At 40.5% G+C, this 9,568-nt stretch overlaps 6 protein-coding genes and 1 non-coding gene across 7 annotated transcripts; 1 reads left to right on the top strand and 6 right to left on the bottom strand.

Moving 5' to 3' along the window:
* Window positions 1-28: 28 nt before the first annotated feature.
* Window positions 29-1,734, top strand: WALSEDRAFT_70824 (hypothetical protein). The gene is made up of 5 exons (XM_006960731.1): window positions 29-332; window positions 385-398; window positions 449-482; window positions 529-611; window positions 664-1,734. The coding sequence occupies exons 1-5, from the start codon at window positions 293-295 to the stop codon at window positions 1,657-1,659; spliced, it is 1,167 nt and encodes a 388-aa protein (XP_006960793.1). The 5' UTR covers window positions 29-292; the 3' UTR covers window positions 1,660-1,734.
* A 23-nt stretch (window positions 1,735-1,757) lies between these two features.
* On the bottom strand, window positions 1,758-3,498 carry WALSEDRAFT_70825 (hypothetical protein; the record flags this gene model as incomplete). The annotated part of the gene is made up of 4 exons (XM_006960732.1): window positions 1,758-3,230; window positions 3,274-3,332; window positions 3,377-3,422; window positions 3,468-3,498. The coding sequence occupies 4 exons, from the start codon at window positions 3,496-3,498 to the stop codon at window positions 1,786-1,788; spliced, it is 1,581 nt and encodes a 526-aa protein (XP_006960794.1). The 3' UTR covers window positions 1,758-1,785.
* Window positions 3,499-3,617: 119 nt separating this feature from the next.
* WALSEDRAFT_70826 (hypothetical protein) lies at window positions 3,618-4,001 on the bottom strand (the record flags this gene model as incomplete). Its single annotated transcript, XM_006960733.1, has 2 exons — window positions 3,618-3,687; window positions 3,738-4,001. 2 exons carry the CDS (start codon window positions 3,999-4,001, stop codon window positions 3,679-3,681), a joined length of 273 nt encoding a protein of 90 aa, XP_006960795.1. The 3' UTR covers window positions 3,618-3,678.
* Window positions 4,002-4,014: 13 nt separating this feature from the next.
* Window positions 4,015-5,840, bottom strand: WALSEDRAFT_61610 (hypothetical protein). The gene is made up of 6 exons (XM_006960734.1): window positions 5,650-5,840; window positions 5,452-5,602; window positions 4,816-5,406; window positions 4,648-4,763; window positions 4,250-4,596; window positions 4,015-4,198 (listed from the first exon to the last, which is right to left on the bottom strand). The coding sequence occupies exons 1-6, from the start codon at window positions 5,807-5,809 to the stop codon at window positions 4,085-4,087; spliced, it is 1,479 nt and encodes a 492-aa protein (XP_006960796.1). The 5' UTR covers window positions 5,810-5,840; the 3' UTR covers window positions 4,015-4,084.
* An 83-nt stretch (window positions 5,841-5,923) lies between these two features.
* WALSEDRAFT_34241 (hypothetical protein) lies at window positions 5,924-6,612 on the bottom strand (the record flags this gene model as incomplete). Its single annotated transcript, XM_006960735.1, has 8 exons — window positions 5,924-5,992; window positions 6,039-6,089; window positions 6,143-6,160; window positions 6,207-6,265; window positions 6,312-6,359; window positions 6,409-6,425; window positions 6,471-6,527; window positions 6,576-6,612. Coding segments are annotated over 8 exons (311 nt in total), but the record flags the coding sequence as incomplete, so codon positions are not given.
* WALSEDRAFT_34243 (amino acid transporter) lies at window positions 6,342-8,554 on the bottom strand. Its single transcript, XM_006960736.1, has 7 exons — window positions 8,332-8,554; window positions 8,140-8,290; window positions 7,174-8,091; window positions 6,576-7,106; window positions 6,471-6,527; window positions 6,409-6,425; window positions 6,342-6,359 (listed from the first exon to the last, which is right to left on the bottom strand). Exons 1-4 carry the CDS (start codon window positions 8,455-8,457, stop codon window positions 6,775-6,777), a joined length of 1,527 nt encoding a protein of 508 aa, XP_006960798.1. The 5' UTR covers window positions 8,458-8,554; the 3' UTR covers window positions 6,342-6,359; window positions 6,409-6,425; window positions 6,471-6,527; window positions 6,576-6,774.
* A 515-nt stretch (window positions 8,555-9,069) lies between these two features.
* WALSEDRAFT_t105 lies at window positions 9,070-9,152 on the bottom strand. Its single transcript has one exon. It is a non-coding gene; the product is annotated as a tRNA-His (tRNA).
* Window positions 9,153-9,568: the final 416 nt, after the last annotated feature.

A 9,568-nucleotide genomic window follows, 5' to 3' on the forward strand; every position in this document is an offset into this window, starting at 1 on the left:
TTTTATTTAATGTATAAATTGTATTTATGACAAGTTATTAATATTACTATTTGCGACACTGGACTAAAATTTAGGCTTCCCTGACAACACCTTAACGTCATGCATTGGCGCTAGACCGAAAAACTGAACAATTGCAGCGAGCTAATATTTTGAAGGATGACATGCTGGTGTATATTTATTTACTTATCTTCACTTTTTTATATTTTTTATCCCACGAAATGTAAAATTAATCAATGATTTGCATTCATATTATCTTACCGTGGCTCTGGAATTCGAACGATCAACAAGAGAAATGACGAACCAAGAAGGATTATTCAAATGTAACATCTGTGGTGAGTGCATCCCTAATAAATTATACATTTCAGTACTAATAGTATTCAATAGGTCAAACATTCACCGTAAGATAAAGACACTGTTATAATCGCACCATCTGACAGCCATCTAACAGCGCAGACAACATGAAAGTAGACATCAACGTATACGTATGTACCCTTCTCATTATCGTGAGTTCTCTAATCGATACCACAGACACCGGAGAGAAGCCATACAAGTGCTCGCACTGCCCTGATGCCTTCTCTAGATCAGATCTGCTCAATAGGCATATAAGCAAGGTATGCATACTCTTGTGTTTTCCAACTTTGCCGATATTAATATTTAATCTAGGCTCATCCCACGGTCGAGATCATACCTAAAAGGACGAACGGTCGTCCAGGCTCACGTAGCAACAGAGTCACTAATATATCACAACAACCAATTTCTAAGGCACAGAGAAATCATGATAAGTTGGTCGATGCCGAAGCTAACGCTAGCGCGAACGGTCTCCCATATCAACAGGCCAACGATGACGAAATAAATAAATTCATGCCAACTTTAGTTGGAACTAGCGCACCAACGACTATAACTGATTCAAACTTTTTAATTAAATCGGCAACTGACAATTGGTTGTCTCAGTCGAACCCTAACACATTGCCATTGTCTCCAATGTCCATATTACTTCAGAATCAAAATCCAGAATTACAACAAAATGACGATTTTAGTTATCTATTCAATCATGACAACATCATGAGCAATTTCTTAAATTCACCTTCAATACAAGTTGAACAAAATTTTGCTACTAATACTCTTAAAGTATCTACACCTAACATGGTCATTGAAAGCCCATTTGATACATTCGATAAAGCTCAAGGTAGTCAAGTTACGAATGATTTCATCGCTGCTCTTAAAAAGAGATCATCACAAAATTTAAGAAAGATGTCGCTCAAAATGCCACAAAATGGTACCCACACTAGGCTGATTGGTGATAGTTCTCATGGTGTTACCACTTTCCATCTCAACACCAAACCAATGCAAAAAAAGAGAATGATGAAGAAAGCCAAAGAAATGGCGACTGAAAGCTTGAAACATGAAGAGGTATCACCCAAAAATGAACCACTCAGTGCGGGTACACCAGATTTGATTAGTTCAGAGTTATCTTCACCGTCATCCGTGTCTGTTGTCTCACCAAATGACTATTCCAGAAATCAAGCTCAACAAGCGATTAATGCAATACAGAAACTTAGATTCAGAGATGAAAGTAAGCCAAAACTCACAGAAGATCTTCCATTCCAAGATGATTTCATCGATCCACATCACTTTATGTCAAGCTTTTTAACAACTTGATGGAGAGATCTTTAAAATTATTTTCTTTTTATTACTTTTATTCTTGGGAAACTTTGTACACTAGCATTTTATTGGATGGAAAAGATTAAACATTAATTATTACAAAAGAAAGTTATTGAAAATAGATTAAGCTTTGTTTTTATTCTTATATCCAATACCTTTACGCCCGTTTGGATTTTTACCAGCGCTATTGTCAGATACCTGTATAGATAATGTGGATTCTTTAATGTTACCACCTGTCATTTTCTCAGCTGATAACATATCATTTTGATTATTAAATTCAACGTAAGATAATCCGCGTTGATTACCAGTTTTGTGATCTGTTAATATTTTAATTGTCGTAATAGATTCTTTGAAGTTACTAAAGTAATCTTTGATTTCATCTTCTGAGCAAGGTATTGGAAGTCCTCTTATAAATAAAGTGTTTGGATTCTTTTTGCGAGGGTTATTGGTATTATACTGTTGATTTAGTGTTGGTGATAATGGTGGATTTGTGGTATTATCTGCATTTGCGTTGTTTGATTCTACTTGTGGTTGTACCGCTATTGATTTAGTACTTCCATTATCGTTCGCTAATTCATTACTGGCGGAAGAAGGTGATTTATTCTCAGCTAAGGCGTTACGATGTGAGTAAGTGAAACCTTCTGACTTGATCTCTGAGCCAATCTTCCCATCCTTGACATTTAAGACGACAGATCCAACTGACACATCGGAAAGGTTGAAATGCCAGGTATGTTTCCAAGCCTCTTCATGGCTGAGTGATTTGCCAGTGTTAGGTGCAGGTACTCTATCAGTGACCAAAAGGAAGTTATCAAGTAAGATCCTCTGATTGTTGTCTAAAACTTGCTCAAGTTGCTCTTTAACACTATTGTAAATGTTGTGTACTGCCGCTCTACCATTGACCAGCTTCTGCATGAAGACTTCATAATTTGGCACGACGGAGAAATCATTATATGACGAGCTCATTCTGAAATGCAACGATGCTGATAACGTCAAATCCGCCTTAAGTACGAGTGCCAATTGAGCTAATAAACCTTCTCTTCCTGGTGGAGAGTGTGTAATCAACATTCTTGTTTCTGACGGATCGTACACTTTCTTGGCTGTGTCTATAAGTTCACCAACTTGCAGAGCTGTTATCCAGGTGGTGCCCTGTCCACCTGCTATTGTCGCCTGTCCGTCACCGTTGTCGAAGAGTTTATGAAGCACGAATGCGCCACCAATACCAAATAATCTTAGTTTGATATTACCAATATGGAGTAAATAGCTAGATGCTTCATCCAATACGTATAAATTGTCTATCTTGTATTCTTTCATGCGTATCTTCTCAAGTATAGCGACGTCCTCACATGCACCAGCGACAGCATAAACTGGTACTTTCAATTTGATAGTTTGATCTACTAATTGTGGGAAAGTGCTCAACAAATTCTTATCACTGTCTATCAAAGCTGAGCGTAAAGATGAAACATTTTGTTGATTGAGTAAATGTTGACGCGTTTCCTGATTTATTATTGGTGAATACGTTATCAGATGTTTGATAACCTTCTCAGTTGCTCTTTCCAAGCTGCTCTTTTCTAAATGTTGTCAGAGAAGAACAATGAAAGCAAATATACAGACCTAAGAATCCAATATCACCAGTGTGTATAATCAAGTCAGCAGATTGTTCATCCGCGAGTCTGCAATTTCTTTAGAAACGTCATATGGTGTGCTACTAACTAACCGGTTCAACGACTCGAAATCACCTCGAACATCTGCCAAACAAAGTACTATAATATTATTAGAGGTTGCCTAGCTTTATATGCTCTACTAACCTCGTTTTCCTGATATATTTTTTATTGACATGTGGTATCACTCAAGAGAGAAGTCAGAGTGCTTTCTATTGGGATTGTAGGGAAGAAAAAAAAGTAAATATTCAAATATTATAGAACTCATATCTTGTTATACTATCAATCACTTCCTTTCTAACAAAAGATCGCATCGATGACTGAGAAATTAAAAAGTACAGAAAGATAAAAATCAGGTTTAATCCCACTATATTCAGTTCATTAGCTGTATCAACTATGCATTACATCCCTACTCACCACTAAAGGCTCGGACTTGTCGATTGGAGGTATTATTGGCTTGGAATTCCGTCTAGATTGCGATAATTTCATTGACATTGATCCACCACCCTGTACTGTCCCTCTTGATTCATTCGCTTTGATGCGCTCCTCTGCAGCCTTCGCTGCTAACTCTCTATTAGGCGTACCATTCGTATTACTTGGATTACTAGTGTTTTTCTGATTTTCACTAGAGAATCCACCTAGTTGTCTACTCTGCGCCTTCTTAGAGAGACAGTTCCCCATATATCCAGTTTAGTATGATGATAGTAGTTTATCAAAATAGTCTATTATTACATATGTACAAAATTAATTCATAACCGCTTTATTCATTCTTCTTCCTCTTCTCGACGTTTGGCGTTAGTAGAGAACCGCTCGTTGAACCTGATCAGTTCGCGGGTGATGTTATCGAGCATTTGTATACTCTCAGCTGGCGATTCAGTCTTAGGCTCAGGCGTTGGTCTATCTGCGGCTTCTATTTGTACTCTACCCACGTATTCCAGCACACTCCTAACGCGTCGCTTCATTTCGCCGATTGGCATTCTCTTAGTTGGGAATTTTACCCTTGTTGGCATTTCTCGTACGATGTCGATTGTATCGCCATGCGGTATTCTTAAGGCTAGCATTTCTGGCGTCTCGCTTGGCAACATGTGACTTAAGTGCTGCAAATGGTCTGGTAATCCCCAGGTTAAGCTTGATTCATCGTCGTAGGAGTTCTTCTTATCCTTTTCTCTAGCAACAGTCTTGCGTTTGTGTGGTGATTGCAGATTTTTATCCTTCCGGGAAGATGTTGCAGCTCGTCTTGGTCCATTTGCGGTAGTTGGTGGTGTGAAGCCCGATTCTATATATTTTCATTAGACTAATAAGATCATTACCGAATTATTTCACCCACCTTCATTGTTTGATTCGTCGGTTTCTCTCCTCCTTTTCTTGTAACCACGAGATGGCGCTCTTTCGCGCTCATCCGCTGGTGCTGAGTTTGGTGAACCAGACCTTCTGTTGCTATCACTGAGAGATTTGTTAGCGATATATTAGTTAGGAAATAACCCAGTTCACTCACGTTTTCTCTTCATCGTCATTAACAACGCTCTTCTCCTTATTCCTAGCTTTCACAGCTGCAGAATTTCTGCCGTTGTCTTTGCGCTTCCCTCCACGACCTCTAGGTGCTGCAGCACGCGGGTCAGATCTGCTTCTTGGCTTGTAATCAGCTTCTCCATCAATATGCTTCTCTCTTGAGGGTTCTCGTTCTTGCTCATGCTCATGCTCACGCTCACGTTCACGTTCATTTTCTGGTACTTTATCACCATCATGATCCTCAGCTACAGTCTGTTCCTCTATTTGTTCTATATTGCCGTTTTCGTCGTCATTCTGAGAAGGCGTGACTTGTCCACCGTATTGCACCCAACGCTGCTTTTCGCGCTCAGCTATTTGTGCTCTCAGATTGTCGTTTTGTACGGAGAGAAGGCTAGCAGCTATAGCGTCATCGTATGCAGCGTCTCTGCTGTTGAGAGTAGAGCGTCTTTTCGGAGAGCGCACTCTTTCTTGAGCATCGTTTGATGAGCTACTCCGCCGTCTAGAGCTGCTAACCGGTGATTTCTGCTTCAATTCTTTCTTCTGTTGGTTGTGACGTGATGGCTTTCTACCAGGACGACTGGAGAGTCGTTAGAGAATGTAAAAAAGCGTAGATAATACCTACTTTGGCAGTACGATTGGGTGTAGCTCAGGTCTACACTGCTCACAGTAATAGGTATCTGGTGCATACTTCTCGTCGACGAGACCAACGCATACGCCGTGTTGCCAACATCCACAAGTCTCACACTGGATCATAAAACCGTAGGACTCCTCGTCTGGGAATTTCGTCAGTCGATATAAAAATACGGCTATAATAGCTCACCTGTACTGCCACACACGCAGCGAGTTTCTCCGCTGCCACCTTCACCTTCTTCCTCCTCCTCTTCCTCCTCTTCCTCTTCTTCGTGCTCCTCTTTCGGTTTCTGCTCTTCATCCGGCTCGATAGGAGCGTTATCTGAGTTTAGATCTACATCTTGATCCATTGGTTCATCTTTGGGTTGATTTACATCTTCTTTATCCTCCCCTGCTCTTGTATTATTCTCCTTATCGATTTCGCTCATTTTGGTAAAGAAGAAAGCAGAAATGGAATGAGTTATAGGAAATATAAATTTTATTCATCAACAAAATGCTACAAAGTCTACTTAGTAGGATTGCTCTACTTGTTGCTGTCGTTCTGTTAGAATGCTACGATACACACCACACACTACCCACCTTAGCGTGGTGCTTAGCGCGCTCTTTGTCGATGTGGTCTAATCCTTTAGTCTGTTTTGTTCATTAGTTTTTATCTATTTTTTATTTTTATTTTCTTATCGCACCTCGAAGAGCTTATCGACCTGGTTTTTCTTAGAGAATTCACAAAACATAAGATATAATACTCACCTCAGCTGCAGCCAAACCAGCGGCAATCTCCTTGAATTTCTCGTGGTGTACTTCCTTTCCTGTGCATTTCTTAGATGACCTCAGCGTGATTTTTGTTAAACACACCTTCTTTACGTTGGTGTTCCTCGTAAGCATGTACAGCTTCGAAAGCAGCTGGGGTGTTTTCAGTATGTTGTTATGTATAACCGTCATACAAACTCACCAGCACCACCGATCAACCTTTGCGCCGTCAATTAGCGTATTAGACAAAGCTCACTCACTCACTCGTGTGACAAGTGTGATTCGTGCTTTTTACCACCATATACATCTTGGTGTGCGGATCTAAATCACTCTTCAGCTGTCGTATTTTGTTGTAGGATGAGCACTCACTCATGCTTGTTCTTGAAAATATCGAAAAGACCCATTGTGATAGTTTATTTACTTAGACGACTTGTAAGGAAGAAGTAGAGGACTGCGCCAGTCATTCTTAAAGCTTCCTCAGGTCCAAGACAAAGCTCAATCACGTCTTTAAATAGAAATAACTAATATTAGAACATTAATGATATGATGACATTGGTATATTTCCTTTTTATAATTTATGATCCATATCAATTTCTTGCGCATTTTCCTCATAATTACTTGCTGGTGGTCCATTGAATGTATTTTTCGCATGTATAACGTAATAGAGGAATGCAATGACTGCGAATCCTATAAATACTACGCTCGCGTAATTCATACTGTCGGCGTTTAGACCATCTAGCGCAGTTGGCATTGAGAATATCACAATGCTGAGTAATATCCAACAGCAAGAAACTGTATTGACGATAAAACCGAGCCAGCTTGGCATCATAAACACAGCACCCTCCAGTGGTTTTCTTCTACGTAAGAGAGATATCATTATGGGTCCCGCGTAACTACTTCCTATGCATATGTTAGTAAGACCCCCTTTGTGATGATGCGCGTCATCATTGGTAAGTAAATTACGTACCTAAAGTTATAGTAGCGACGCCGGTAAACGCACTAAAAGCTGCGCTTTCAAAGCTGATCAATCCGAGTAGTGCGATAACTACAACTGTCAAAATGAGGGCGTTCAAGGGTAAGTAACTGTGCCAAATTTCCTTCCAGAATTTTGATCCAATGACACCATTGTCTCTCGCAAATGAGTAGCAACAACGTGACGACGTTGTTAAGCTGCCTACTCCACCTAGGACTCCGATTGTGATGATAAGGAACATCAGCCCTGTAGCACCGGATGTACCCGCAGCTTGCTGGAACAAGATAGGAATTGGTTGGTCAGCGGCGAGGAGAGAGGGTATGTCTGTCATTACGAACAGTAGCGGAATCAAATAGAGTAGACCAATCACCGCGGCCGCAATGACCGAGCCTACCATTCCCCGGGGTACTGAAAGCTCAGGATGGGAAACTTCATCTGCCATAGCAGCCACCATCCCGTATCCGGTGAGAACATACGCTGATTGAAGCAAACCCACGAACCATGCCCAGCCAGGTCTCCAGCCGGAGTTCTCTTCAAATGATGCAAATACAAAAGCCGCGCTTGTGCGTCCATTGCGAGCCATGCTTAGGACAGTAACAAGAATAACTATGACAGACGCACCCGTCCAGTATATAGAGAATGTGTTGAGCGCATCCAGGTGTTTTTGGCGAAGGAAATTTGCAGCAAAACATAAGGAGAGTACACCTAGGAAGATCAAATAAGTCTGGTAAGCGCGCGGCTCAAAATTTTCATTCCAGAGTGGCACTATCGCGATGATAAGCTGAGCTGTACCATATATAATTGACAATGCGACTGTCCAGTTACCGATCATGCCTAACCAGCCGACTACGTAACTAGATATTTTCTTGTACCGTGGTGACGCCAGCATGTATGAAAAGTAATACGGTCCGCCTGGATAGAGCGTTAGGGTGAACAAGCTAATATGAGAGTACTACCCACCTGACGTTGGAAACCTAGAACATATTTCAGCGAGCGAGAGTGCAATACATATGCTCATGAGACTTATAAAAACCCATCCCCAGAGTATGCTAGCAGGACCACCGTTTTGGAGGGCAATGCTGATTGTTGTACTTAATCCATAAGGACATGCCTGATAATCTTAGTTGCGTTCCAGAATATGCACTCGCTTACCATAATTGCCAGTCCTAATCCGATTGCTGACCAGAGAGATAACTCGCGAGGCATTTCCACTTTGTATCCATGCTCGTCTGTTGTTACAGCCGCCACATTGCTGCTTTCACTGCTCACTTTTCCCATTGACTGTTTTGATGACGTTTTTGTATTTAGATTGGTATTCATTCCAGTTAGTTTGGAATGTAAGCAGAAGTGTATTTTGTATCTGTAATATTGTCTTATCACTCATATTCTAAATAAGCGATCGCATGAGATGCTTATCTGACGCAAGTTGCTTCGCTGATAAGCGTTATCGGTAGGTCAGCGTGTGCAATAATTTTAGCCTTATGAAATTGACTAAACAGATAATATGTAATCGAAGACTTTCATTTTTAATTTAACTTCCTTATTGTCCTTTGATTCTGAATGCCATCGATCTTGCACTCCGGTTACTTATGTTGTAATTCTTTCGCCGTAAAACTTCAAAGAGAATATACTTCACATTTACAATATAAACTTCGATATAGAACTAAGCGATTAGCAGATTTAGTTAGAAAATATCGACATACTACTAAGCAATCATTAATGTAACTTGCTGCTAATTTATGCTTATTCACAAGATTGTGATCCGACATGATCAAAACATCAACGGGAATAATGCAAAAAAAAAACCTCATAATAGAAGTTATTTGTAGCGTCTTTTTTGGTGTAACAAAAGAAAAAATCATGCGATAGTAATATATCGCAAAAAGAGAATGTGAGTAGCAGGAATCGAACCTGCGTCTGCTCGGAATTGCGGAAGCCACAACGAGCTATACTAACCTCTATACTATACTCACTTGTACTTTCTTCGAGTTTTTATTGATCATTACTAGGTTGCTTAACAAGGTGCAAATTTTCATTCTTCAGCTGTCGCACTGTGTTGGGAGATGGACGATCATCATCGAAAATCGGCCGATTTGCCGGAGGGGCATAAAAACCCTCCCAGTGAATCCGCAAGCGCCGAATTCACAGGTGAGCACTTTTTAAACGATATATCGTTCGATTTCGGTGCTGCTGACGCGCGAGGAAATCTCGACGCGTCGCAACACGGGAGGAGACAGAGTCAAAGACTCAATACTAATTTAAATAAGAGACGCAGAACCGCTAATGAAAATTACGGAGCGCGTAGTTTTGATATACTTTCGTTAGCTGAGCATCTCACCGATGTGATGACGCAAACCGTCGGGAAGTTAAAAGGTGAGTTAGAAAGCAC

Source organism: Wallemia mellicola, assembly GCF_000263375.1.
Source record: "Wallemia mellicola CBS 633.66 unplaced genomic scaffold WALSEscaffold_34, whole genome shotgun sequence".
Lineage (NCBI taxonomy): Eukaryota > Fungi > Basidiomycota > Wallemiomycetes > Wallemiales > Wallemiaceae > Wallemia > Wallemia mellicola.

What these genes read in the sequence shown, in the direction of transcription:
- WALSEDRAFT_61610 (XM_006960734.1), bottom strand. Translation starts at nt 5,809, where the DNA reads ATGGATCAAGATGTAGATCTAAACTCAGATAACGCTCCTATCGAGCCG. An exon ending in CACCCAATCGTACTGCCAAA is followed by an intron (nt 5,407 to 5,451) that starts GTAGGTATTATC and finishes ACGACTCTCCAG; the next exon opens with TCGTCCTGGTAGAAAGCCAT. An exon ending in TTAGGAGTGTGCTGGAATAC is followed by an intron (nt 4,199 to 4,249) that starts GTGGGTAGAGTA and finishes CCTGAGCCTAAG; the next exon opens with ACTGAATCGCCAGCTGAGAG.
- WALSEDRAFT_34243 (XM_006960736.1), bottom strand. Translation starts at nt 8,457, where the DNA reads ATGGGAAAAGTGAGCAGTGAAAGCAGCAATGTGGCGGCTGTAACAACA. An exon ending in TTCTAGGTTTCCAACGTCAG is followed by an intron (nt 8,092 to 8,139) that starts GTGGGTAGTACT and finishes CGCTCTATCCAG; the next exon opens with GCGGACCGTATTACTTTTCA. An exon ending in CGTCGCTACTATAACTTTAG is followed by an intron (nt 7,107 to 7,173) that starts GTACGTAATTTA and finishes ACATATGCATAG; the next exon opens with GAAGTAGTTACGCGGGACCC.
- WALSEDRAFT_70824 (XM_006960731.1), top strand. Translation starts at nt 293, where the DNA reads ATGACGAACCAAGAAGGATTATTCAAATGTAACATCTGTG. An exon ending in AAGTAGACATCAACGTATAC is followed by an intron (nt 483 to 528) that starts GTATGTACCCTT and finishes TCGATACCACAG; the next exon opens with ACACCGGAGAGAAGCCATAC. An exon ending in TCAATAGGCATATAAGCAAG is followed by an intron (nt 612 to 663) that starts GTATGCATACTC and finishes TATTTAATCTAG; the next exon opens with GCTCATCCCACGGTCGAGAT.